The sequence below is a fragment of the Myotis daubentonii genome, chromosome 2, assembly GCF_963259705.1.
Source record: "Myotis daubentonii chromosome 2, mMyoDau2.1, whole genome shotgun sequence".
NCBI classification, from domain to species: domain Eukaryota; kingdom Metazoa; phylum Chordata; class Mammalia; order Chiroptera; family Vespertilionidae; genus Myotis; species Myotis daubentonii.
The window spans coordinates 209810993-209835147 of NC_081841.1; the positions used below are offsets into that span (position 1 = coordinate 209810993).

Consider the following 24155-nt stretch of genomic DNA (forward strand, 5'->3'; position numbering starts at 1 on the left):
CCATCTAATACAAAAACTAATACATACAATTAATCCCATACTCGAGAGCTTTCTAGTAAAATACATGCCTCAACAGCTAAAATACTTCAGCCTGCATTTCAGATCGTGGCGTTTCAAACTGATTCTTGCATCTGGATGTACATATCTCACACCTTGTTTTATGCAAGGAAAAACAGCGTGCAAACCAGCTGGGCGTTTTGATGACACATCAATGAGCCTCATAGAGTGACCCCCATTCCAGTAAAAGTGGACCTTTCCCCCCAGCTGTGTGGTGAACTTCACTAAGGCCGGCTCCTTGTTTTTTGTGTGTGTGTTTTTCTCACCATGTGACTAACCATCACCTATCCTAATACCTCAAACACAGGAAGTCATCAAAATTTGTTAAATAGATGAATGCATGGATTTATTAAAAGACTTTCATATGTTGCTTTCCCCATTATCTGTCGAGGAAACAAGAACTATCCCAAGAAATGCCAGAGACTTTGAGTAACTTGCTGCAGATCAGAGAACTAGTAAGTGAAAGAACTGGAATTCACACCCAGGTTTTTCCAGTTGCAACCCCCAGAGGAAACCAAGCTGGTAGTTCAGTTATATTTCTCAACCTCTGTCCTGAAACATGGCCGTGGGCTCGCAATGCAAACGTGAGAAAACTTCACCTTCTCTTCAGTGTCTCTGGAAATAAATGCAATGTTCTTCCAAATGAGAATGTTTTACTATACAGTTTGAGGTAAATGTACTCCTTTTTCTGCATGAGTGAACATTATGGGAAAATAATCCTACATCCACTGTTTAAGATGGAGGCTTCTGTACCATTCCTTAGTCTAACAGTGGTTGTCTCGAAGGTGGTGGTGCTTCTAATCATATGGATTCTGAACCCTCCACGACTCTATTGAATGTTTGCAAAACAAAATCTCCTGTTGCCTCATAGTCCAGATGTAAAGGTTATCAATATTCCCACCAGCCCCCATTTCTCACAGCACGCTCATTATCAAAGGGACCGGAATAGGAATATGAGCAAGTAGAGAAAGGTGTTATCGAGCAGTAGCAGCAAATCAAAAAGAGACTCGCAATCTGGAGTGTGCACGTATCACTTGAAAACAATTATAGACTCGGACTCTGAGGAATAAGATATAATTTACACTGGATTAATTCTAGAACAGTCTGCCTAGGACGCCAGTGCTGGTCTTGATGACCAAAATGTTTTCTACTGCAAATCCGAAGCCAGCGTGCCTGTTTTGTTAAATGTCAGCATTAAATATTTATTTTTCATCTCGCCTGCTCTTTTTAAAGACCCGGGAAAACCTTGGGTAGGCTTTTTCCCGTTTACAATCTAAACTGCAATGTGACCTTGAGCTTTAAGTTACATTTGAAGTCTCTGACAACACCTGGAAATACTTATCAATATTAAGCATTAAATGTGTGTTTTTCCCTCCAGAAGAGTGTGTTTTGAACCAGAGCCAATGTGGATGTACAGAGACCACTGGGCAAGACACATTAATTCCACCCCCTCCTACACACACACACACACACACACACACACACAAGCACACGGGATACAGAAAACCCTGCGTGACCAGTCTAGCCTGCAGCTTGAGAGAGACAGAGCTGGATATAACCAATTATGGTTTGGCTGCCCCAGTGATTATCTGATCAAACAACAGAACAGGAAGTGTTCTGTGGCCACTGGATGTAGGCAGACGATTCCGTGTTTCAAGGCTAGAGTTTTCCAGGAATAAGGCTATACCTTCAAGCACTGTTGGCTGAACAGCCAAATCCAAGAGGTGCCTTTATGTGTAGAAATTTGGATACAGTAGGCGCTAAGTTTATCCCTGCATAGCCTTTGAAATTAATCATTTGTACACAAACCTCAGGCTGAAGAATCTGTAATGTTACCTCTTATCCCTCCATTTTCACCAACTGGCTCCTTCCTCTTTAGACTCATGTCTTCAAAGGAAGAGAACTCCGAACACTATAAATCCAAACGTACCTTCAACTCCCTAGGACCTCTCACTTTTTGTCTCTGCAAAACAGTAGACATATAATTAGAGAGGGGACTTTTTTGTTTCTGCCATTTGTAAATATAAAGCCTGCTCACGAATGTTCAGACAAGATAAAATGTCCAGCCACTTCTATGCCATAGAACGTTCTGTGATGATGGGAATGTTTTAGATCCTCACTGTCCGACACGGTTGCCACTAGCCACACATAGCTGTGAGCACTTGAAATGTAGTTACTGTGATTAAGGAAGTTATTTTTTTTATTTTATATCCTTTTCATTCATTTTGATTAAATGTGATAGCCTCCTGTGGCTAGCAGCTACTTATTGCGTAGCGCAGGTCTAGACAACATGGCTCCTCTGTCGCCACTTCCCGCATCCTGTTTCTCCTAGGAGCTGACACTGAATCTTTAAGAAATGGGATACAGCCCAGCTGGTGTGGCTCAGTGGTTGAGCATCAAAACCCGTGAACCAAGAGGTCCCTGGTTCGATTCCTGGCCAGGGCACATGCTCAGGTGATGGGCTCGATCCTCGGTAGGAGGCATGCAGGAGGCAGCCAATCGATGTCTCGCTCTCTCATCGATGTTTCTGTCTCTCTATCCCTCTCCCTTCCTCTCTCTCCGAAAATCAATAAAAACATATTGTTTATAAAAAAAATTCTTATAATACCAAGTGAAATTAAAGCTATGTTCCAGTCCATGCGCTTGTCTGCAAACATAACCAATCTAGTTGACTTACACAACCAGACAAAAATGTTTTTCCAGGTATATAAACCCCCACAAATTCAACAGGGAGCCTGGAGAGTCAAGCCTGAGCTGACAGGATAAATCTGATGCTCGGCCAAGACCTTGCATCAAGAACAGTCTGCCTAGGACACCAGTGCTGGCCTTGACAACACTGGACACTCGCCACCACGCTGCAGGATTCTACGGCCCTTGGCCACTCTCCGATGGCCACTGACCTCTCAGGTCCACAGCGGCCACCTCCAATAATTGGACCGAACTCGTGCGATTGTGTCACCCCTTAAAACCCTGCCAGTGGCGGGAAGAAAACATCTGCCCCCCTTTGGGGTTCTATAGACACTGCCTTCTCCCCCTTTGAGCACAGAGGAAGGACTCAGCGTAGCATTCACTTAAGTGCAAAGTTCCAATTCTTTCTCCAAAGAGATCAGCTGTAGTGCAACCTGTAAAGAAGTGGAAGCAGAGTCAGAGTGATTTTCCATACAGAAAAAAATGTTCTCTTAATTCTTTTCAATTTTCTGAATATGGTTTTTAGTAATTAATCATTAGCTCCTGAACTATAACATAGAATTGTACAATTATAATGCAATTATAATTAGGTATAATTACATATCATTTGTCATGAAGTTATAATTCATAATTTATAATGGGCTTGGTTAAGCTAATGGTTGATGCTATTGAAGTCTCTGAAAACCGCAGGGGAGCTGGGCTGCTTGGTGTGCGCCTGCCATCTAGGGGCGGCAAGCGTTAATATGTCACAGAGAGACTCCACAGTGCTTGAAAAGCAAGGTTTGTCAGAACTAGTTTTTCCCATTTTAGCAATTTTTCCAATGTTTTGAGCCAATTAACCATACAATCCTTAGAGTTTTGAAATGATCTTGCATTGTATTCCAGTCCATCCTTGGCTAATTGCAAACTATAAATCTCTGCGAGGCACAGCGTATCATGGCACTGCGCCATCCCCACACTCCCTAACCCAGTTCCCTTTCTAAGACTGCTTTTATTTCACATGTGCCCGAAAACATGTGGTTTGGGCATATTATCATTCTCCCACAGAGACTATGTTGGCCAGAATTATAAATGTGCAATTATCTCTGGAATCATTGATGCGGACTGCTGACTTCCAACGGGATTCCCCGCCCCCTCACCCCACACCCCCAAAAAAGAGTGATAGGTTTCCTTTAAGAAAACAATGAAAGAGGATCTATCCATATTCTCACCGACCACTCCAGTATGAATGGGAGAGCTATAAGCAAAAGAGCAGGTCCAGACCTCAACTTCATTCCTACCAGGCCTGGTGAAATTCAGAAGGCAGCATTTGCCACACACCATACCCTGAGAGTAAAATCAAAACAATTTATCACGTATCTGAGAGAAATAAAAGTGACCTTATACTTCAAAGATGCAATGCATCCCTCTAAGAACACTTTCAAAAGGAAGTGTAACTATCAAACAAGGGACCTGGTAACGTTTCTGGGAGGTTGGTATAGGCGTCATGAATGGAAGTCTATACTCCCTAAAGAGGGTGGATCCGTGGGCCTGGCTGACTGCTATTCTTGATTCAGACTATGAAAGGGAATAAGTGGAAAAAATTTAACCTGGATCTGGGAGCAGGAGGGACATTTGGAGTATTAACCGTGACAGTGAGATAGGTTTGAGGTTTGGGGACAGAAGTGTGTGGGGAGCTGGTTCAAAGTCCACCGTGGCTAGAGGGAGAACAAAATCAAGTTTCCTTCTTGGGAGCAGGGACTGACAATAAGGGTCTTTTCATTTTCAGAGGTTAATGACTTTCACAAATTCCTGAGTGGATGGAGCATCCAGGCAGAGGCCTAAGGATGGAATTTCGGTCCTTCGGGACTGGGTGGGCCAGGTGAGGGGGCCAGTCTCCTCTTCTCCGATACTCCCCTCCCCCTCCCCCTGCCTGGCCATCCTCTTCCTCCTCTTAGTGTTGCCCTCTCTCTCCTTTGTGTTGGCTGACTCTCTTTTTCAAAAATGGCTGTAGCAGTTTTATCAAAATGATTACATGAAAGTCACAATTTATTGTAACTATTGAATATCTAAAATTAGTGAGTTAACCTTCTATACTTCTCTCTAAAGAGGCGGTCTCTGGTGACATTTCTTCTTAATTGACCATGATCCCCAATTCCTAAAAACTAAAGTCATTGTTCCACTCTCACCAAAGCCCGCTATTTAGAGAGATGACATGTGCATGCATGCTCATGCCTAATAAGTGATTATGCAGAGATGAATCCTGTCCTCATGTGGCTTTTGAGACAATTCTGCCTGAGCTCAACCTTTTTTAAAGGATAAGAGTGGTACCCTTGGAGAACTCAGTAATGGAAGTACTCTTAAAATGGTTAAGGATAGGTTGCAATTATTCCACAAATATTTAGAACTAGAGGCCTGGTGCATGAGATTTGTGCACTGGGGGTGGGGGGAGGGGGGCCTCCCTCAGCCAGGTGCCCTCTCACAGTTCGGGAGCTCTCAGGGGATGTCTGACATCCTTAGCACTGCTGTGGTGGTGGGAGAGGCTCCCACCAACACAGCTGTGCTCGCCAGCCATGAGCCTGGCTTCTGGCTGAGCGGCGCTCCCCCTGTGGGAGCGCACTGACCACCAGGGGGCAGCTCCTGCATTGAGCATCTGCCCCCTGGTGGTCAGTGCGCTTCATAGAGACTGGTTGTTCTGCCGATTGGTTGATTTGCATATTAGCCTTTTATTATATAGGATAAGTATGAACAATGAAGTCACATTTTAGATAACGAATAAAAATGAAGCCTCCTCCAAAGATGTTACACTGGCATATTCTTCCAAAAAAATTAAAAATGTGAAAAGTGTGTAGAATGTTATTGCATTTCTGACCTCAAGACCTTGGCAGGACAGGAAACTGTAGCCTCGGACATAGAAAGAGGCACAGTTTGCCCTGCCTCCCCCTCTGGGAATCAGATCCCTTCCTTTTCATTCCGGATGAGTCTGGAGGGACCTTCAATCACGGATTTGCTCATCTCTCTGCGGGTGTTCCAGGCCTGCGAGGGACTTTTATTTCTTGTTTTCAGTATTTCCTGACTGGGAACATAAGGTTAACATCCATGGGAGAAGTTAAGATTTTCGGGGACGTTACGTGTTTATACTCATCTACCCTGCAGGGTGTAACCAGTAGAGGGTAAATGGTGCTACAACAAAATAAAGCGATTCCCGGGGACTGACATTCTTTTCATTTCAATTATTTCAAGTCCCACAGAAACGTGACTGACATTTTCTATGCATTTTTGAATAGATGTGCGCAGGGATTTGGGACTTGAGTCTAATATAGTAGCTATTTGGGTCTAATATAGGAGAGAAGATTAGCTTGTTGTTTAATCCAGTCACAGAAAGATAACCACAAACTCATAAGAGCTTAGATTTCTTTGGCTAAATTTATGCAAATCAGTGCTTTTTATTACTCCTACTTTATCTTTTCATCCTGCAGATGCAGATGCAGTTCATTCACTATGGCGGCTCTGCGGTGTCAGTATACATACACCCACCAGTGTTCATTTAAATTGTTTATACAGAGCAATTATGTATATAATTCAGATCCACTACATTGACTGACTTGTTCATAATAAGATGAAGGGGAAAAAGAAACTCTCAGAAGCATGTGCATTTTCCCCGTTTCACCATCGTAAGTCCATGGCTTTGGTCTGACTAAGCTGGGGTCCCTCCCAGGACTTCCAACAAGCGCTTCGGAACCAGCTGTGCAGTGGGCGGGGCACCGGAACGGGCCGGGGAGGATGACGCGGACCCGGCTCCCCGCGGGGCCCTGGGCGCGGTCACTCTTCTATTCGGTAGGAGTTCAAATCCTCAGGGCGAATCATTAGTTTCTCACTCCGGCGGATTCTCCACCCAAAGTGCCTCGTCCTTAGCCCGCAGCCCCACTTCGGGGCGTGGAGGGGCGCCCCGATCCGAGCCCGCGGTCTTCCTGGAGGGAGCCCCGCCCGCACGCGGGGAGCCCCGAGTGGGAGACAGTTTCCCCGCCGGAGGGCCTGGCCGCGGCGCCCACAGACTTTCCTGGGGCGCATGGACCGGGCGGGCGACTCGCGCCCCACCGGCCTCGGGGCTGCGCTGCCGCCTCCCCTCCCCGCGGGCGGCTCTCCTCCCCGGGTGGCCGCTGGGCTCCCGGCTGCCCGAGCTGCGGACGCCGCCCCGCCTCCCAGCCGACCCCCGAGCGGCGCCTCCTGCCCCGCGGGGTCTGCCTCCCGGTTCGCGGATCGGAGCCCCGCAGGCCCACGGGGGGCGCCCGAAGCGCACAGCCGCCCGGGGCGCAGCGCGCGGGGCGGGGCGGGGGAGGTGCGCGGGGCGGGGGCAGGGGCGGGGCGCGGGCTCCATCGCCGCCTCCTCGCCGCCCTCCGCGCCGGCTCGCCCTCCTCGCAGCCACCGCTCGGCCGGGCTGAGCAGCCGGGAGTCCGCGGCGCCGGCGCGGGGCTGCGGGATGGGGAGCTAGCGCCACGGCGGCGGCAGTGGCCGCAGCGCAGCCTCCCGCCGCCCCCGGGCCCGTGGCGCCGGGGACGCCGGGCGCGGCCAGCCCGCCGGGGAGCCAGGCCCGCGGGCGGCAGCGCCGGGCAGGTGGATGCGGCGGGAAGATGGCGCCCTCGGGCCCGGGCCGCGTCCGGCGGCGGTGCCGGCGGGTGCTGTACTGGATCCCCGTGGTGTTCATCAGCCTCCTGCTCGGCTGGTCCTACTACGCCTACGCCGTCCAGCTGTGCGTCGGTGAGTGCGCCCCGGCCGCTCGCCCGCAGCCCCCCGCCCGCCCCGGGACCCCCGGGAGCCTGTCCGCCGGCCCCGCGGCCACCGCCAGCCCGGGGCCGCCTCCCCCCCGCAACTCTCGGGTGACCGTTACACCTGCACCCCCACGCGCACGCAGCCCGGAAACCCCTTCGCCTTCCGCTCCCCGCTGCGGCCGCGGCCACACCTCCGACCCACCTGGGCGGGACGGTGCCGGGGACCCTGGGCCCCGCCGCCGGCACCGGGGGAGGTAGCGCTGGAGGCTGCGGGCTCCACGCCGGGCCCGGGACCGGAGCCGCACCTGGCCGGAGCGGGGGGTGGCGGCTCGGCCTCGGCCTGGGTGTCACCGCGGTCCCTTGCTGGTTGCCCGTAATCCACTTTTTTAAATGTTCCAACAGCACTCAGGTTTTGCTGCCTTTGTAGTTTGAGCATTAGCAGTTGGACACTCGAGTTGCCAGGAGGTGGGGGGGGGGGGGGGAGCTACTAGAAAGTATTTTCTGAGCCAGATGCACAATTGGGATGTTCCAAAAACAGGAGAAAAGAGGTGGACATGCGAGCGTCATCATCCAGAAAGCCAAGGGGCTGCAGTCGGAGTTGTAGGCTCCTGAATGGTTGGGTGGGTACTTTCAGTGCTGAAGATCTCAAAGTAAAGAAGTGGATTTTGCAGTTAGGGAATCGTCACGGCCCTTGCTGTGGCAAGCAGGCTGCTGCGGTCAGAGGCTTTGTGAAAGCCGATTGGGGCTGTTGCCAGCCAGGGACTTGTGAATGCTGCTTGTGTTGGGTGTCACACCTAAGAAAATGTGGATGTTTTTGCCCTGGGGAGCACTGACTGGCCCTAGGAGGGGCAGGGGAAAGGTTACATGGTGGCCTGTGGAGTTGAACCTTCTCAACATAAGCATTTTCCCAGTGTCAGATTCAAACTTGCCTAAGGAAGCATCTCATCTCAAAATGTTGCCCCTCGTGAGAAATCGGAGGTGTCAGAGTAATACACAAAAAAACAATGACCGGCATAACTTTTAAGAGAATTGGGACCAACTTCCAATTCCAAGTAGCTTTAAAAGGTGACCTTGTTCCTCTGTGTGTTGAATTTAGAAATGCTACTTCAGTACCAGAAAGGGAGTCTGTTCTTTACAGAGGGTCAGGTTGTGCGGAAATCAGGAAGACAGTGCGTCTAACAGTGTATTACAGTCATCTAGAATGTGTCGGGAGAAAGTTTTCAGAAACATGTCCGAGCTCTGTATGAACTGTTAATATTAAGACGGCTTGCCCTATTGAGACATAACTGTATGTGTTACATAACAGTTGGGAACCTTTGTGGTATTTCATTTCTTCACCCTCGTAAAAGCAGCTGTTCCCATTAATGTAACTGCAAAAGAGGGAAGTACCAGGAGGCGCTGATGATCAGAACAGGCAGCTTACTCTCCTGTATTAGCATGGGAAGCCGGGAGGCTTAGCCTGAGACCTGTCCCCCGTGTGTGATGGTGTGTGATGGCTTGGGAGGGCTTCCCTTCTCCTGCAGCTCGCCCTGCCCTTGCCTGAGGTGCGACGTGGAAATCTTAACGCAATGAGTAGGCAGGTGATGGGGCGGAACTAAGTGGAAAACTGCTATTATATCTGGATGATACTTAAAAATATTTATATTGTTACAGATTTCAGAGAGGAAGGGAGAGGGAGAGCGGTAGAAACATCCATGATGAGAGAGAATCACCGATGGGCTACCTCCTGCACGCCCCCTACTGGGGATTGAGCCTGAAACCCAGGCATGTGCCCTGACCAGGAATCATACCATCACCTCCTGGTTCATAGGTCCACGCTCATGGGCCAGCCCAGCTGGCTGATATTTTTTATATACGGGGTGGGCAAAAGTAGGTTTAAGTGGTGAGTATGCGGAACAGATTTATTCTTGTGTTCCTGTTTTCATCACCTGCATGCCTTTTTACATACAAACAGCTGTAAACCTACTCTGAATACTTCGTGTTTAAGATAAATCTAAAGCATCCCTGACGGCCACATCACTGTTGTAGTAGGCGAACATTTGACCAAGAGGGAGCATGCGTCTTTCTAAGCTGCCTAAGGGACACGGCTGGTTATTGATACCCGGTGATCGCAAGTGAAGTCTTGGACCACTTCCCCTCTTCCTGCCTCGCCTGGGACAGTGCCAGTCACGTTGAAAGCAATCAATAAATGGTTTTGACTGAACCAATAAATGATTCAGAGGCAAAATCTCTGAGGTTGTCAGGAAGTAGTTTTTATATTTCCATTGCTATAGAAACAAATAGTAAGTAATTGTATGAGAGGCCTGGATCCCAGAGTCCGGAAGACAGAACAAGTGGGAAATGAATTTGATTCCAGAGCCCTCGGCAGCGTGGGAGTGGTCCGTTCTAAAGGCTTGGGTAGCGATGGTTGAGAGGGAAGTTGACCTTGGCTGCGCTGTGCCTCTGTCAGCACAGGGAAGATGGCAGTCCGTGTGACAGACACGCAAAACCAGCCTCCTCTCCTTTTCACAAACAAAGCAAATGGGAATGCCAGCCTTCCCTGCCCACCCACCCCCACCCCCCATCCCAGCTTTAATCACATCTCCATTTACCCGGCCCTTTGTGGATTCTTTTGCTCTTGGAAGTTGCTATTCATCATCAGATCTTCCATATTTCACCTATTAAACATCAGCCAGGGTTGGGACCAGAGAGCGGGTGCGGGGGGTGGGGGTGGGGGATGTCGGGGGCTGGGAACTAGACTAGGCAACAAACAGAATAGAACAATCAGGGCGATGTGCCTGCTCCTCCTCCTGCATCTGCTCTCAGCTGGGGATGACCCTGAATCCAAATTACTGTGTGCCCTTTGCTGAGGGAACTGCAGTTAGGAGTAGTGCTTATCCTGGTATCCTTGGAAACGGGAGATAATGACTCTCATTACAGTTCGTTTCTATATTTAACAACGTCGATGTATGTGGCCCTCCGGGCACCTTTTCAGTTAGCGTAGTGTTTGCATGTTATAAAAATAAGCTCACATCTCTTGGAATGTGTGTATATAGAAACGTATACTGCATGAGGATCAAGTGCTCCGGGTAAGTTTCCTTCCTGTCCTCCCAGAGAACCGCTAAGGTAGGACTGTTAATGCTGGTGGTCGTTCTGAACACGTTTGTCTGGTTTGTTGGTTAACTAGGCTCCTTTATTCCTCTTATTTCTTCCCCTCCTTCCTTTCCTCTCCCTCCTCCTCCTCTCTCAACCCCAGCTTCTTTTGTCTTAAAGTCCTTTGATCCCTTTAATTATTAGTTAGCTCGTTTCCCATAAAGTAAGGTAAATTGAAAGGGTGAAATTTGTAAGCTGGTACTTTAGGCTACAGAATTAGAGGCAGTCAAGGTTGTCTGCAGCCTCAGGCAGGCAGGGTCAGTGGACATCCTAGACAGGGTTTAAAGGTTTTACAGATCCATTATGGGAGACATTGCATTGACTTGGCTTGTTGAAGAAGGCACCGGAAGTTTTCCCTTTTAAAGGCTAACTAACAGTGAAACTTGTTTGAACTCTTATTTTTAATCTTTTTATTTTGTTGTACTTTCAAATTTATGGAAAAGTTTCAAGAATAGCACCAGAAACCTGCACACAGACACCCTTGTTTAACCATGTGTCATTTTCTCTTGTGCTTGATTTAACCTCGTGTTGTTTTGTGCAGTCACACGCTGTACAGGCTTGTGGCCGAGGAGCAGTAGGCTAGACTGTCCAGCCTCGGTGTTTCGGAGGCTAGACCATCTACTACGAGTAGGTTCGGGTGGGTATGCTTTCTGACGTTTGCACAATGACAGAGTGGCCTGGCATTGCATTTCTCAGAAGGTATCGCCTCCTTGAGCGGCACAGACTTCTCAGCTCTGCTGTTGTAGCAGAAAAGCAGCCTGAGACAGCGCGTGAGCAAATAGGTGTGGGTGTGTTCCAGTAAAGTTTTAATTACACAAATACTTGGCAGGCCAGACTTGGCCCTTGGGCAATAGATTGCTGACCCTGGAGTAGGTTAGAAGTTAGCTCATTAGAATATTGGGCTTGTACTCACAGTTTGCAGTCTTACTAATAAACATCTCTACCGCCAAAACCGGTTTGGCTCAGTGGATGGAGCGTCGGCTTGCGGACTGAGGGGTCCCAGGTTCGGTTCCGGTCAGGGGCATGTACCTGGGTTGCGGGCACACCCCCAGTGGGGGATGTGCGGGAGGCGGCTGGTCGATGTTTCTCTCTCATCGGTGTTTCTGAGACTCTATCTCTCTCCCTTCCTCTCTGTAAAAAGTCAATAAAATATATTTTAAAAATAAATAAATAAATAAACATCGCTCCCATGATTGCAGCATCCTGTATTCCGCAGTGATTATGGAAGATGTTTGAGAACTAGTCTACATACTTGGGGATCAGTTTAGGAGATACACAAGCATGTTTTCCTTCTTTTAAACAAAAAAATATCCTTAAGGATAAAATATATAAAACCTCATTCTTGGATACTATTAAGCTATGATCTACAACAGGGGTCCTCAAACTTTTTAAACAGGGGGCCAGTTCACTGTCCCTCAGGCCGTTGGAGGGCCGGACTATAGTTTAAAAAAAAACAAACTATGAACAAATTCCTATGCACACTGCACATATCTTATTTTGAAGTAAAAAGACAAAAACGGGAACAAATACAATATTTGTATTTGCATGTGGCCCGCGGGCCGTAGTTTGAGGACCCCTGATCTACAGGGTCATAGCAAGCTCAAGGATGGAGACTGAAGGGGGCTCTAAGTTGCCTTTTTTCATGAAACTAGAGGCCCAGTGCACGAAATTCATGCAAGAGTAGGCCTTCCTTCCCCCGGCTGCCGGCACTGGATTCCCCCTGGCACCCGGGACCAGGCTTCCCTAGCAGCCCCGGCTGTGCTTGTTCCTGAAGGACGCCCAGTGTAATTAGCATATTACGCTTTTCTTATTATGGATCAATTTGAGCCACGCAGAGAAAGCAGTGTGTTCTTGGTATTGGTAAACTATCCTTTACAAAATTATGCAGAGTATTAAACCTTTTTAAAGAAAAATACAGACAGGTGATCGTGGGAACACAAATTACCATCTATAATTATTAAAATAGTCTTAAATGAGGTGGATGGAGGGCACATCCATAGGAAACGATGTGTGTAAAACACTAAGACATTTTTTCTTGTTGACTATCATGATGCAAAGAATATTACTTCTGTGACTTTTCTGGATATCAAATATTTTGGAGATTTTAAGTTCTGTGAGTATATCTTGAAGCCTCTAAAGTTCAAATGTATAAAATATATGCTTCATATTCTTTTTTAACTTTGTGTTTTTATTAAATTTACGGGGGTGACATTGGTTAATGTCATATAGGTGCTGCCATTTCACTTTCATATAATTGGTCCCGGGAAAGGAGGAGAAGACTGGTTAATGCTATCTCGGTTCCATTTACTGTCAGAAAAATTTTGTCCTTTGATATATTGGAGAATGCAGCATTATTATTTGCTATTAAATCCTGTTAGAGATAACATGTCAAACAATTATCGTGCTCAGCATGTAGAGGTGCTTAATACATGTTGGGTGAATTAATCTCTTTGATTTTTTTTCCCGTCATTTGATTTTAAATGATTATTCAATCCATTTTTAATACGAAAGCAGGCAGTTGTATAAGGTTAATAGGTGAGTGAATAGGTTCTAGCAGTCAAAACCCAATTTAAACTCCGGTTTGCTATAAAAGTGTGTGCTTTCCCGTGCTTGCTAAGATTGGCATCCGTGCCACTAAATGGAATACTCGCACGGGTGTTTCTGGTAGTTACACAGAAGCTGAAGGGATGGCTTCTTAAATCAAGGCAATCAGTGGTCTCCAGGGAAGGTTAGAGAAAGGTTAGCTTCAGAGGGTTGTAGTAGGGTCCGTTCAGAAGCTTTTACTGAACCCTTGTGCCAGGCACTTTCACCCACAGAGGAGTTTAGAGGGAACTGAATTGAGATCGTTTCCTAATAGCTAAGACAACAAATTGCCTCCGGGGAGAGAAAACACACACACAAACACACCAACAAATCAAAAACAAAAACCCTGAAACCTGTCTGGCTTGAGCAGGAGGAGAGAGGTGGTACCTTTCACAGTGCCACGCCCATAACGGAGCAGCAGGAAAGCAGAAAGAGAAAACACACACATACACACCCACCCCCCCACCCCCCCAGGCCTGGGAGTCGGCTGCTGGACCAGCGTAAACAAGCAGAAATCAATGAATCAGGTCAGAGGAGCTGATGGCGAGCCTCCTGTAAATGACTTTCTAATTGTGTTCTTAATCTTACCACGGATAAATCTCTCAGAGGAAGGCTGTGACCCGCAGTTTTTGCCCCTACTGCCAACCAGGTGGCTGTTTTGGCTCCTCATTTCTTACCTGGCGCTCGGGCAGCTTTCACTCTGCTCCCTGCTCAGGGCCAGGGACTTGGGGGGTGAAACTGAGCTGGGTGCAGAGACCCTCCTGAAAGAACTCGGTGGATCCCCCGAGAAGACTGGAGGACTGACTGGCTTAGGAAATAGCCCGGCCGGCGTGGCTCAGTGGTTGAGCGTCGACCTATGAACCAGGAGGTCACGGTTTGATACCCGGTCAGGGCACATGCCCGGGTTGGGCTCCATCCCCAGAGTGGGGCGTGCAGGAGGCAGCCGATCAGTGATTCTCTCTCATCATTGATGTTTCTATGTCTCTCACTCTCTCCCTTCCTCTCTGAAATCAATAAAAAAATATATATATATTTTTAAAGAAAATGGGCAGACGCCAAGAGAAGGTGGGTGAAGTGGAGCTGACGTTATTCTGGAGGAGTGGCCACTGGACGGGGCCAAGGCCCTGATGACCTGCCGTCAGGGAGCCTGAGGCCACCCCTGCTCCCTGTGGCTGGTCGAGATGGTTCCAGTGGCCCCGGCCGACTAAGCCAGGCTGTGCCCATGGCCCAGTCAACAGGGTTCTGCAAGAGCAGGTGTTTGATCTCTTTGGCTTCCGTGGTAGAAAGAAGTGCCAGGAAGGACAAAAAAAAAAAAAAAAAAAAAAGACCAATATGTTCCAGAGATTAGGATGGGGGAGTTCTCAATGAGAAGATCCTCACTGATATTGTCTTGCTTGTGTCATTTGTTTTTCATCTTGTGAGGAAACTTGTGGTTTTTCTTCTCAGAAAAATGAAACCAGGACTTAATATTTCATAATTTATACTGATGCGTTCCTGTGCTTTGGGGTGACATCACACCTCTTAGCCTCTCTTCTCCAGGAAGTGGTGAGTCCAAGGGGCTCCTGGGATCCACGCTGTGTTTGACGGCTGGAGAAAAACTGTCTTGCCTGGCATGCGAAGTGAGAGATTAGCACACGGCATAGAGCCTTGATGCTGACCCGTGGGCAACCAGTTTTCCAAAGATCATTTGGAAAGACAGTTTTTTTGTTGTTCTGTTTTTTGTTAATCCTCACCCGAGGATATTTTTCCATTGATTTTTAGGGAGAGTGGAAGAGAGAAGGAAAGACAGAGAGAAACATCAATGTGAGAGAGACACACATCGATTGATTGCCTCCTTCATGTGCCCCGATTCAGGGCCTGGCCAGGGAGGCGCCTGCAACCGAGGTACATGCTCTTGAGCGGAATCGAACCCGGGACCCTTCTGTCCGTAGTCCGAAGGTCTATCCGCTGAGCCAAACCGGCCAGGGCTGGAAAGACAGTTTTAATATTGTGTGGAATCCTGTGGTTTAATGGAAGCATTTAGGTATGTCACAGAGAATTGACACCAAAAGTATAACATAGTTGAATTAATTTTCTTAATAGTCCATTAGAAGATTATTGAAATGTTTTTTGCTAATTCCTTTAAGGGTGACTTTATTGTAATATCTTAGTTGTCAGCTCAGTCACATGCTGAGAGTGGAAAGGGGTGGCGTCAGCAGGCGGGGCACTGAGGGAGGGCAGCAGGGAGGAGGTGGGTGACCTGGTTTCTTAAGAAGCATATGGCAGCAGTAAAGTAACAAGCTGGGATCGCCAGCAATGTTTCCTTTCACGATGATGTCTCCTTGTGAAACATTTGTGTAGCAGTTTTCCCAACTTGACTTTTCATCTGACCATGCCTTTTAAACTCCATCATAAATATTAGTTCCTGAAATGTTACTAAATCCATTTTACACTTGATCTCAGCCAAAAGGCCAAGAAGTGGTGAAAATCCACTTTTATATGAGAGGCACTCTTGAGCAAAAAATATGCTGCATTTCTTACCTTAGAACTTCTCACCACTCTCAAATGCATACGTGTCGGTAGATCATTTTAGATATGTTGCTGATTACATTGTGAAACCGCAGATGAGGGACAAGTGCTTTTATAAAGATGGGTTTTAGTTCTTTGGCAGTGTTTCTCCGTGGTCTTCTGAAATTTCTCTCATGCGGAGTGTAAATTAAGCATCCCTGCTCTATGTAAACTAATTTGACCTTGTTTTGTTATTTCACTAGCATTGCAGAAGTCCAGGGGAGTGCATCACAAAACAAGTATCAAGCAATAATCAAACACCTTTTTCTTTAAGTCCTTTAAAAGCAAATACCCAAAGAGTACAGTAGCATGGCTGGTGTGGCTCAGTGGTTGAGCACCAACCTATGAATCAGGAGGTCACGGTTTGATTCCCAGTCAGGGCACATACCAGGCTTGCAGGTTCTATCCCCAGTGGAGGGCGTGCAGGAAGCAGCTGATCAAAGAGTCTCATCATTGATGTTTCTAGCTCTCTCTTCCTCTTCCTTCCTCTCCAAAATCAATAAATATATTTAAAAAACAAGAACAAAGAGTACAATAGTTTCAGTGTAGTTTATCTTCATGATCATCTTATAATACAACTAGAGGCCCGGTGCACGAACCACCGCAGTGACGCTCGCCAGCCGTGAGCCCTGCCTCTGGCACCCGTTGGTCAGCTGAGCGGCACTCCTGCTGTGGGAGCGCACTGACCACCAGGGGGCAGCTCCTGTGTTGAGTGCATGCCCCCTGGTGGTCAGTGCGCGTCATAGCGACTGGTCTACCGGTCGGTCACTTAGGCATACATACATACACACACATATATATACATATATATATAAATCCTTATAAAAAGCAACTCAGTAATTTTCAAGAGTAATTTTCATAGATTTTATTTGATTATAATTCAGTAAAATTTGGCAAGTTGGAATGCTTTGTCATGCTAATCTATTTTCTTATATATAGATAAAATTAAATGCCTGTTTTTGGTTTCTGTGTTGATTGCATAATGTTTTTTAAAAAAGGGTTTTTCACCATCTTTGAAGGATATGTTTAGAATGAGGCGACTTAAAACAGACAGGATTGTGTCCCTAATCCTTTTGGGGCCCAAGAGTCAGCTTAAAGAGGTAGGTGAATCTGAAGTGTGACATTCCAGCAGATTTGTAGGGATGTGAGAGAGCGTAACTTGAAATGCAGGCTCTGTAATGCGCGTGTAACTCACAGTGGGGACTCCCCCTCCCACACCCCCCACACCCCCGCTTCCAAGTCGCCAAGGGACCTGATGCCATTTATGAGAAAGTAAAGGATTTCGATTAGGAGCCTCAAACTGAAAGTCTAACAGAAATTGCAGGGGCTGACTCGTCACCCAGCTTATGACTAGGAGGGAACTGCGTACATGGGCTGTGTTTTAGGAAGGGCGGCCGGAAGGTTTACCTGCTTCCCTGTGACTAGTGATTATCCGGGGCAGGTCCAGGAGGCCAGTCCGTGGGGAAGGATGGAGGCCAGACACCAGCTTAACTTAATTGAGGGTTTATTTATAGCACATTTTGCTTGAAATGCAGCTGATTCCAGGACTAGGCCACACTGAAAATTAAGATACGCAGAACTGAGAACGGTGTGTCTGTTGGGGGGGGGGGGGGAGGTAGAGAGTAGTGGTTCATTATCAGCCCCCCAAACTTGCATGTTATAAGTTACTACAAAATCCAAGAATCGAATGCATTTCGACCACCTGTAATATATTGAATACTCTTTTCACTTACTCATTCGTTGAGAAATATTTATTAACTACTCTGGGAGTTTACATTCTCGTTAGGGGCCGGGAGAACAAATAGGAAACATAAGTAGACACTTCAGTCATCAAAGCACATGAATCTTTGGAGAGAATTATCTATTTTAGCTTTCTATTTTTTTGATCACTCAGATGTGATCAACAAGTTTGTAATACTGTATAGTTTCATATTAGTGCAGGCTGAATTGTGCCCCCCCCACACACACACACACACATACCCCATTCATATGCAGAAGCCCTAATCCTCAGCACCTCAGAATGTGGCTGTACTGGGGATGGAGCCTTTAAAAAGGTGATTTCGTTACAATAGGTCATTAGGATGAAGCCTAATCTCGTACAATCTGATGCAGACACGTAGAGATCGTAGAGATCGAGGACAGCGGGAAGACAAGGGGGACGCTGTCACCTACCGGCCAGGAAGAGAGGTCTTAAAAGAAAGCGACCCTGCCAGCGCCCTGACCTAGGTTTCTAGCCTCCAGGGCTGCGAGCAAAGACACTTCTGTTGTGTAAGCCACCCACCGAGGGTGCGTTGTGCTGGCAGCCCCACCCACGTGTAACACACACATGAAACAAGCAAGGGCCTTTTCTTCTTTCTGGACATTGATATGCAAGCATCTGAAGTAAGGATTTAGGTGACAAAATTAGTTAGAGAAGCCATTTGAATTTAGAATATGTAAAAACTTTGCCCTAATATACTTACAAAATAACGAAGCAAAGCCCTAGCCGGTTTGGCCCAGCGGATGGAGTGCTGCCCCACAGACCGAAGGGTCCCAGGTTCGAGTCCCATCAAGGGCACGTACCTTGGTTGCAGGTTCCCTGGCCCTGGTTGGGGTGCATGCAGGAGGCAACCGGTGGATGTGTCTCTCACATCAGTGTTTTTCTCTGTCTCTCCCTCTCCCTTCCACTCTCTTTAAAAACCAATGGAAAAATATCCTCGGGTGAAAACAACAACAACAAAAAGTAACCAATTCAAAAAAAAAGCTGCTAGCCTACTGTACGTAGTCTAAAGCTCAACAATAGCTTTGGAGTCACCAGAGCACTCATGCTGACAGGTGGAAACCTTGTCCTTTTAAAGAGCAACATGTGAGCAGGTGTCCCTGGTGCACACACATGGGGCAGACATCCTGGTCTGTGGTATTAACCCCGAGCCAGGCCCTTCCCCACAGCGCAGGGACCCGACACAGTTCGGGAATGAATCCCAAGGTATTTGCATCGCTGGCAGACCCAGGGTAAGTGAAATGGTTTTAGGAAAAGAAAGCAACGATCATTTAATTGGGGGAGAGACCCAGACAGGAAACAGGAGATGCGGCCCACACAGGGAGCCGAGGGAGCGACTCAGCCGAACGCTTCTGATGACTGTCTTGTTCAGTTCAGTTCCGTACACAGTGTCTTTATGCTTCCCGGGGACATGAATGGATACATCTAGCACATAATTAGGTGATGTTTGCATAGTGTTGCACTCTTACAACAGACTGTCTTACAGCAGGGGTGGTGCAAATCTTTCATCTGCCGGCCACCAGTTTAGGATGTTATCAGATTTGCTTTAGCTGCCACTGAATATACAGACAATTACTGTCAGCTAGTCTGCTAGCTGGTGGAGGTAAATGCAGCACAGGGCAAGGGAAGGATTTGGCTGCAAGTTAGAAGGAAAAGGCATACTGTCATTCAGGCTGAGATCAAAGCGAGATTGTGTGCCTGAGAAGTTTACCCCGTGAATATCCGACAGTGAGGTTGTAAAAGGAAGGAGTGCTTCCTAGTGACCCGGAAGGGTGAGCCAGGAATAGCTCTAGCATTCCCTTCGTGTTAATAGCTGTGGCGACCCAGTGCTATTACTGCAGGAACTATGGTGCCGATGTTGTTTTAAATCATCTTTTCGTTCATTCCCTTCAAGAGCGCCACTGTAACGCCCATTCTGATGAGCATCATAAACACCAAGGTTGGAGTTACAGTTTTATTCAGTCCCTGGAGTGCGATGTAATTGTCAGATAATTTACATGACCCTAGAAATACTGCTTTAATTTTTTTTTAAATATATTTTATTGATTTTTTACAGAGAGGAAGGGAGAGAGATAGAGAGTTAGAAACATCGATGAGAGAGAAACATCGATCAGCCGCCTCCTGCACATCTCCCACCGGGGATGTGCCCGCAACCCAGGTACATGCCCCTGACTAGAATCGAACCTGGGACCCTTCAGTCCGCAGGCCGATGCTCTATCCACTGAGCCAAACCGGTTTCGGCTAATTTTTTTTAATGTGTTATGTGTGCTCTGTTATACCACCCTGGCCTTAGAGTACTCAGCACGTAGCTGCTAACCTTGGGAGGTGGTGTTAGAAAGAAGTCTGTTTCCTTGGAGCAGTAAATGAGAAGCATTTGTGTGTGTTTTTTTAAGTAATAAATCAGACAGCTAATGTTCAGTAGCGAACAGCAAGTACTCTGGGCGTTGCCCTCTGTGATAATTCTGAGAATAGCCGATAATAAGAGATTGCTCTAAGGCCGAGTAAAAAATACACAACAAAAATTGTCTCCCTCTGATCTATTTTTAAATGCTGAAATAACCAAAACGCAGTGGGATTTTTGTTTGCTAGCAATACATAAATACGGACGTACACATATAAGAAAGATGGGGAGTTACACTGGGCAAGATCGTCGCGAAGACCCCTCCAGTTCTGACAGCTTGGTTCTGATAAGGGAGGGAAATGTGTTCAGGATCTAAAGTCCCCACTTGCCCCTTTCCATAGCAGACAAGCGCCCAGTGGGAGCCAGGTAGAGAGGTTCGCTGAGGGAGTGGTGTCCACCACAGACTTGCAAAGTCTTTGCCTCTCAGGCCCAAGGGCATCTGGACTTGGGAATGAGGGGGCTTGGAGTTGAAAAGATCCCGGCATTCCAGGATCTTGGTGGAGCCCACCCCCCCTGTGGGGAAGACGGAGGCCCACACAACCCTGCCTCACAGGGCAGGTAAGCGCACCTGCACGGACATGTGCACGCCCTGCTGGCACCGGCGGTCGCTGCTGTTTTGACTGGCGACAGAGGGATCATGGGATCCCGTTGGGCAAGCCCTGAAATGAGGACACTAAGAGCAAGGCCCCAGCCCCGAGGTCAGATTGCCTGACTTAACTGCCCTGCTCAGCACAGTCAGCGGCTCCGGCTCCGGAGGGGCCTTTCTCTTTGCCAGGGGAAGCGGCAGGGGGAGTTTCAGAGCCACATCGAGAGACAGAGTCTTCATTGCCCTTTCGAAGCTGATGTGTTACAGGAAAACCGGACAAGAACCTAACAGCTCTCTGAGAGTTTGGAGTTACACTTTATTCACCGCGGCGGGCTTAGGGAAATGAATCCACATTCTAAACAAAGCTACAAGCAGAACTTCCCTTTTTATAGAAGAGCCAGCCCTTTGTGCACTTGCTGGCGGCGGCCTTGAAACTATACAGTTCTATCCAATTAAAAAATGCACCTGGCATGGCATTGGGTGTTTCTAGTCTCTGGCCTACAAGGTCAGACAGCTAAGTTTATCTCCCCCATTATTCAAGCAGGCTAGAAAGCAAAGTTACTTTTTCAGAATAAGAGGCCGTCCAAAGAATAGCAGAGAATTCCAAACAGTAGTTTTACAGAATAGGGGTTTTCCTTCACAGATGGGTTGAAAGACCTACACATCCCAGTTGATTAAGTACGAACACTCAGTAGGTGTGTTCTCGGCCTTCAGTCGGGTAAGTTCGATTTGACGCTGTCTGATTCTTTAGCGAAGAGCTTCTTAGAGATTTAGGACAATGCTTTGGCCGACCTGCTAAAGAAATGTTGAGAGAGAGAAAAAATACTTCTGACTTGGAAGATTTTGATAATGGTAAGAATGACGAATGACCATTCCAGGACAGATGGACGTCCCATCTCTCTTTATTGCCCATTTAGGCAAGCGGGGCATATACCTTAGGAGTGTGTCTGGGCAGGACCAACTTGAAGAATGTTTTTTCTTGCCCTAGCCGGTGTGGCTCATTGGACTGAAGGGTCCCCGGTTTGATTCCTGTCAAAGGTATATGCCCAGGTTTGGGTCTCAATCCCCAGTAGGGGGTGTATAGGAGGCAGCCAATCAATGATTCTCATCATTGATGTTTCTATCTCTCTCTCCCTGTTGCTCTCTGAAATCAATAAAAATAGATATTAAAAAAATAAATAACATGACAATCATGTCATCCCTGAATACGTGAGGTGGGAGGAGTGACAGTTCCCTTAGCCCAGCAGGGAGGCGGAGAGAATGAGGGCAGCCCCTGACCACTGTGGTGGGAAGGAAATGAGCTGTGTTGTTGCAAGCTCCAAAGGCTTTCCTTAACACAAAGTAGCAAAGCTTCGTAATGCTGTTAATTTATAATTATGTATTAGAAAAACTTCTGATGGCCAGATAACACTGAGGCCTCCCTGGTCACCTGATAACATGGCATGTGTAACCTTTTAGACCCTCCCCCCTCCGGTAAGAGACTTCCTGTACCTTGGCTTATGTGGCCTGACTTATTGCAGTTCACTTCTGTCTTTGATGTTACATTGCGGCATTCTTCAGGGAAAGGTCTGCACTCATCCGTCCACCATTTTTCATGGTTGTTTGGTCGTTTCTAGCACGTAGTTCAGATCAGTATAGTAGTTTGTTAGATACATGTTCTGGAGTGGAGGCGGGGGGAATGCATCAGACCACCTGGGAAGCCCTGCTTCTCCCCGAATTACACAGCCTCTCCTCCTCATATTGAGGTTCGGATGCATATCAGGCCCTATCAGAGCCTGGCCGAGTCCTGGTGGTTGCACGCATGTTGGCGGGGGTGAGGGGTGGGGGGAGGTGGGAGCTTTGGGAGGAGTAGGAAAAGAAAAGGCAGTTTAAAAATTCCCTGGGTTAGTGTTTTCGTTATGTTAATTTGCCCACATTGTAATTCACCTGCATTTTTCTGCTTACTCACACTCCAAAGGTCTCCCAGCAATTTATTCCCATCAACTTGACATTTCACTCTCCGGAAACTCTAGGAAACTGTAGCGCAGCTGAAAGCTAAAAATGCATGGTGTGCTTCCTCCTCCAGCCAGGGTGAATGCACTAAGGGCTGGAGTGTTCCAGAAACCAGGTCAGCCTGTTTGCAGCTCTGGGCAAAGGATGAGCTGTCAGAAGTGATCTGGGAGATGTTCAGAGGAGCCAGATCACCTTCAACCCCCAGGCTTCAGTAAGGAGATTGCACTTGTCTATTCCATGCAAAGCCGTGGGAGGGTGTTCAGTCAGAGACCATGACGTTACATTTTAAAAGACATAGAGCTTTCTTATTGCAGAATGAGTTTTTAAGGCACGTGTGGGAATCCCGTGAGAAATGTAGATTGCCTGGCATGGTGAGTGTGGTCAGGACCCTTAGGAAAGAGATCTGGCTTTTATGGTAACTGAGGGACCCTCAATTGGAAATTACGTCTTTAGGGTCCAAGCTCTGCACTATAAAAGCTGTCAACATAAGAAACATCCAAACCTACAGAGAATGTTCATGAGTTTATTTGAGCCAAACTGACGACAATTGCCAGGAAGCGAAGTCTCTGTGGGTTGAGAAAATACTCTGGAAAAGGGCAGTTTTACCACCTGTTTTATACATCGGCATCAAAGGGGAAGGCGTTCAGGGGGTTACCTGAAATCCATTGGTGATAGATTAGGGGGCAAGAGAAAGCAAAGTGGGGAAATCTCTGAGATTGGATCAAAAGTAAAACAGACAGACAGACACTCCTTTTACATTGTGTGTTAGGAGCAGAAATAGAACAGTGGCCGGGGACATGGGAGTTAGCACTGGAATGCAGATTGGCAACCTTGTTGCTAAAACAATCCGGAGGCGCCCGCCCGTTGCCGCCCCAGCCCGCATTGCGTGTAGCCTGTAGCCATTACACCTGGCCTACTTCCCCGGGCCTGCAATTCCTACTTTCCCATGTGACCTTCGTCCTTCTTCCCAATATACTAGTACTAGCGAGTGTACCTGGCTTACGGGGAGGGGTAGAGCCGGTTTTCATGGAGGGCCTGCCGCTCTCCCATGCCGCCGGCAGTATTGGAATAAACACTCACATGTGATGCGACCCTGTCTCTGCTTAATTGGCTCAAGTAGTGACAGGCAGCCCGGACCCATTGTCTGTCCCATTTCAGGTGGGTACAGGGTAGTTAATAAGGAACATGTACAGCACATAGCCGCGGTGTGAGGGGAACAAGATAACAACGAGGAGGTCTGTGGGTTAGTGCTTTGGTGGGAGATTGTGCCCTACGGGGTCTGACATCCTCAAAGGTGCGCCATTGTAGACGCAGAAAGACAATGAAGGTAGGTTTGTGCCGAGCCAGCACAGCCCAGGGTTCGGTGAGCCTGCGTGAGGGCGGCAAAGGATTAAAGAAAAGACAAAGAGAATAAGCTTAGTCTAGGTCAGCGGTTCTCAACCTGTGGGTCGCGACCCCTTTGGGGGTCGAACGACCCTTTCACAGGGGTCGCCTAAGACCATCGGAAAACACATATATAATTACATATTGTTTTTGTGATTAATCACTATGCTTTAATTATGTTCAACTTGTAACAATGAAATTGGGGGTCACCACAACGTGAGGAACTGTATGAAAGGGTCGCAGCATTAGGAAGGTTGAGAACCACTGCTCTACTCTTT

At 47.5% G+C, this 24155-nt stretch overlaps 1 protein-coding gene across 1 annotated transcript in view; it reads left to right on the forward strand.

The window, feature by feature from the left end:
- Positions 1–7114: 7114 nt before the first annotated feature.
- Positions 7115–24155, forward strand: part of ZDHHC2 (zinc finger DHHC-type palmitoyltransferase 2) — a 61592-nt gene continuing 44551 nt past the window's right edge. Inside the window, exon 1 of the mRNA XM_059685562.1 lies at positions 7115–7483. Within this exon, the coding sequence (XP_059541545.1) occupies positions 7357–7483 (127 nt within the window). The 5' untranslated portion in view covers positions 7115–7356. The remainder of the gene's footprint in view (positions 7484–24155) is intronic.